Source organism: Nicotiana attenuata, unplaced genomic scaffold (assembly GCF_001879085.1).
Source record: "Nicotiana attenuata strain UT unplaced genomic scaffold, NIATTr2, whole genome shotgun sequence".
NCBI lineage: Eukaryota > Viridiplantae > Streptophyta > Magnoliopsida > Solanales > Solanaceae > Nicotiana > Nicotiana attenuata.
In genome coordinates, this window is record NW_017673141.1 from 105,474 (window position 1) to 108,915 (window position 3,442).

Genomic DNA, 3,442 nt, shown 5'->3' on the forward strand with positions numbered 1-3,442 from the left:
ATGGGAGGGAGGTGCATGCGCAAAAGCAGCAAAGCAAGTCGGTTGGTAGGAACAAGGAGTGAACATCGGGTTCTACATCATCGGGAATATACCAAGTCGAAAGTCCAGGTTATATTTGTGGGAATTGGTACCTCCCGCCTCCTGTTTCTCTCTCTCCTGTGTTAGTTGATTTGTTGTTGTCGTAGTACGTAATTAGTTTAGTCAATTTAGTAGTGGACCTATATTCCCATTTTTTCATAGACTTTCATAGGTATAGCAGCTGTGGTTTGTAATGGCAATGTAGGGTCATGTCCTCGGGGAGGGCGAGTGACGGGGCGGGGGTTACGGCAAGGGTCAGGGGGTGGGACGGGGTCTATAGAGGGTAAGGGGAACAACGGTGCCTATAGGTTGAGAATTGGATCGTGGAATATAGGAACATTGACGGGTAAGTCTATAGAGCTGACAAAGATTCCCCAGAAAAGAAAGGTCAATATAGCTTGTGTTCACGAGACTAGGTGGATAGGATCGAAGGTGAGGAATGCCAACGGGTATAAGTTGTGGTACTTCGTAGGCGTGAAGGGCAAGAACGGAGTGGGTATTTTGGTGGATAGGGAGCTTAGAGAGTTAGTTGTAGAGGTTAGGCATGTGAGTGACAGATTGATGACGATTAAGTTAGTAGTTGGAGGAAGCACTGTGAATGTCATTAGCGCTTACGCGCAGCAAGTGAGCTTGGACGATGAGGTTAAAAGGCGATTTTGGGAGGCATTGGATGAGGTGGTGTGGGGTACTCCGCCTATGGAGAAGTTATTTATAGGAGGGGATTTCAATGGGCATATTGGGTCGTCTACTGGTGGCTATGGTGAGGTGCACTGCGGCTTCGACTTCGGGTTAGGAACGGAGGAGGCACTTCACTGTTGGATTTTGATAGAGCTTTTGAGTTGGTGATCGTGAACTCTATTTTTTCGAAGAAGGAGGAGCATTTGATTACTTTCCGAATTATGATGGCTAAGACTCAGATTGATTATCTACTTCTCAGGAGGTGTGATAAGGGGTTGTGCGAGGATTGTAAGGTGACACAACATAGACTCTTGGTGATGGACATCGGTATCTTGATAAAGAGGAAAAAGAGGTGTGTACGGGATCAACCGAGGATCAGGTGGGGAGCCTTGACTAAGGATACTGCGTCGGAGTTGGAAGGGAAGTTGGGGACGATGGGAGCCTGGAAGAGTGGTGGAGATGCTAGCGGTATGTGGATGGCGGCGACAGATTGTATAAGGGAGGCGGCGAGAGAGGTGTTAGGGGTCTCGAAGGGATACTCAGGTAGGCACCGAGGCGACTGGTGGTAGAATGACGTGGTCCAGAATAAAGTGGAAGCAAAGAAAGCGGCTTACCTTAATTTAGTGGAGAGCACCGACGAGGAGCATAGGAGAGAGAAAGATATAAGGAAGCTAGGAGGGAGGCGAAAGTAGCGGTCACGGAGGCTAAGACTGCTGCGTTTGGGCAGCTGTATGAGGAATTGTGGGTAAAGGTGGGGACAAGAAGTTATTTTGGCTGGCCAAAGTGAGACAGAGAAAGGCTCGTGATCTGGATCAAGTGAGGTGCATCAAAGACGAGGAAGGTCGTGTATTGATGGAAAAGGACTAAATTAAGTAGAGATGACAGTTGTACTTTCATAGACTTCTGAATGAAGAGGGAGACAGAAACATCGTGTTAGGGGAACTGGGGCACTCCGAGAGTCACCAAGACTTTAGGTATTGTGGGCGTATTAAGGTGGAAGAGGTCGTGGGAGCAATGCGTAAGATGAGCCGGGGCAAAGCGACTGGACCAGACGAGATTCCAGTAGAATTTTGGAGGTATGTGGGTAGAGCATGTTTGGAATGGCTGACTGACCTGTTTGATGTTATTTTCAGGACGAAGAGGATACCAGATGAGTGGAGGTGGAGTACGATGATCTCGCTGTACAAGAACAAAAAGGATATCCGGAATTGTAACAACAATAGGGTTATTAAGTTTCTAAGTCATACCATGAAAGTTTGGAAGAGAGTGGTGGAAGGGAGGGTAAGGAGGGCGGTGTCAATATCAGAAAACCATTTTGGGTTCATGCCAGGTCGTTCTACTACGGAAGCTATCCACCTTATCAGGAGGTTGGTGGAACAGTACAGAGATAAGAATAGGGATTTGCACATGGTATTTATTGATCTAGAGAAGGCGTATGACGAGGTCCCTAGGAACGTTATTTGGAGATGCCTGGAGGTGAAAGGTGTGTCGGTATCTTATATTAGGGCGATAAAGGATTTGTATGATGGATCTAAGACTCAGTTTAGGACTGTGGAAGGGGACTCAAAGCCTTTTCCAGTGGTTATGGGGTTACACCAAGGATCTGCACTCAGCCCGTTCTTATTTGCTCTGGTGATGGATGCACTGACACACCATATTCAAGGGGTGGTGCCATGGTGTATGTTGTTCGCTGATGATATAGTTATGATTGATGAGACGTGAGGCGGCATTAATGAGAGACTGGAGGTATGGAGGCAGGCCCTGGAGTCTAAAGGTTTCAAGTTGAGTAGGACCAAGACGAAATATTTAGAGTGTAAGTTCAGCGATGTTTCAGGGGAAGCGTACGCGGAGGTGACATTTGACTCGCAAGTCATCCCTAAGAGAGAGAGTTTCAAGTACCTAGGGTCAATTATCCAGGGAAATGAGAAGATCGATGGGGATGAAATGGAGGTTAGCGTCTGGGGTCCTATGCGATAAGAAGGTGCCACTAAAACTTAAAGGTAAGTTCTATAGAGCGGTGGTTAGACCGGCCATGTTGTATGGGGATGAGTGTTGGCCAGCCAAGAATTCTCATATACAGAAGATGAAAGTATCCGAAATGAGGATGTTGAGATGGATGTGTGGGCAAACTAGGCTCGATAAGATTAGGAATGAAGATATTCGGGATAGGGCGGGCGTGGCTCCTATGGACGTCAAGATGCGGGAAACGAGGCTTAGATGGTTCGGGCACGTGTGGAGAAGTAGCCTAGATGCTCCGGTTAGGAGGTGTGAACGATTGACTTTGAGAGGTACAAGAAAAGGTAGAGGGCGGCCTAAGAAGTATTTGGGCGAAGTGATTAGGCAGGACATGGCTCAACTTCAGATTTCCGAGGACATGGCCCTGGATAGGGAGGTGTGGAGGTCAAGCATTAGGGTTGTAGGTTAGGGGGTGGTTGAGCGTTTTTCCAGCTAGTCTGATAGTATTTTGTCTAGGTCTGCTATTGGTTTTTGTTCATCACGCGATTTTTGTTCCCAATATTTATTTTTTTCAATTTTATTATTAGCATACTTATTGTCCTTCTACTTATTGTCTCTTACGGTGCTGATACTATTTGTCTAGTTTCCGTTGTTATTACATATCTTGTCTCTGAGCCGAGGGTCTCCCGGAAACAGCCTCTCTACCCCTCCTCTCCCCCCTGGGGGTAGG

At 47.1% G+C, this 3,442-nt stretch overlaps 1 protein-coding gene across 1 annotated transcript; it reads left to right on the forward strand.

The window, feature by feature from the left end:
• LOC109215564 (craniofacial development protein 2-like) lies at nucleotides 1–924 on the forward strand. Its single transcript, XM_019379656.1, has 2 exons — nucleotides 1–127; nucleotides 284–924. The coding sequence occupies exons 1-2, from the start codon at nucleotides 1–3 to the stop codon at nucleotides 922–924; spliced, it is 768 nt and encodes a 255-aa protein (XP_019235201.1).
• The last annotated feature ends 2,518 nt before the right edge of the window (nucleotides 925–3,442 follow it).

Coding starts and splice junctions, on each gene's coding strand:
- LOC109215564 (XM_019379656.1), top strand. CDS start 1: ATGGGAGGGAGGTGCATGCGCAAAAGCAGCAAAGCAAGTCGGTTGGTA. Junction 128..283: donor GGTTATATTTGTGGGAATTG/GTACCTCCCGCC, acceptor ATGGCAATGTAG/GGTCATGTCCTCGGGGAGGG.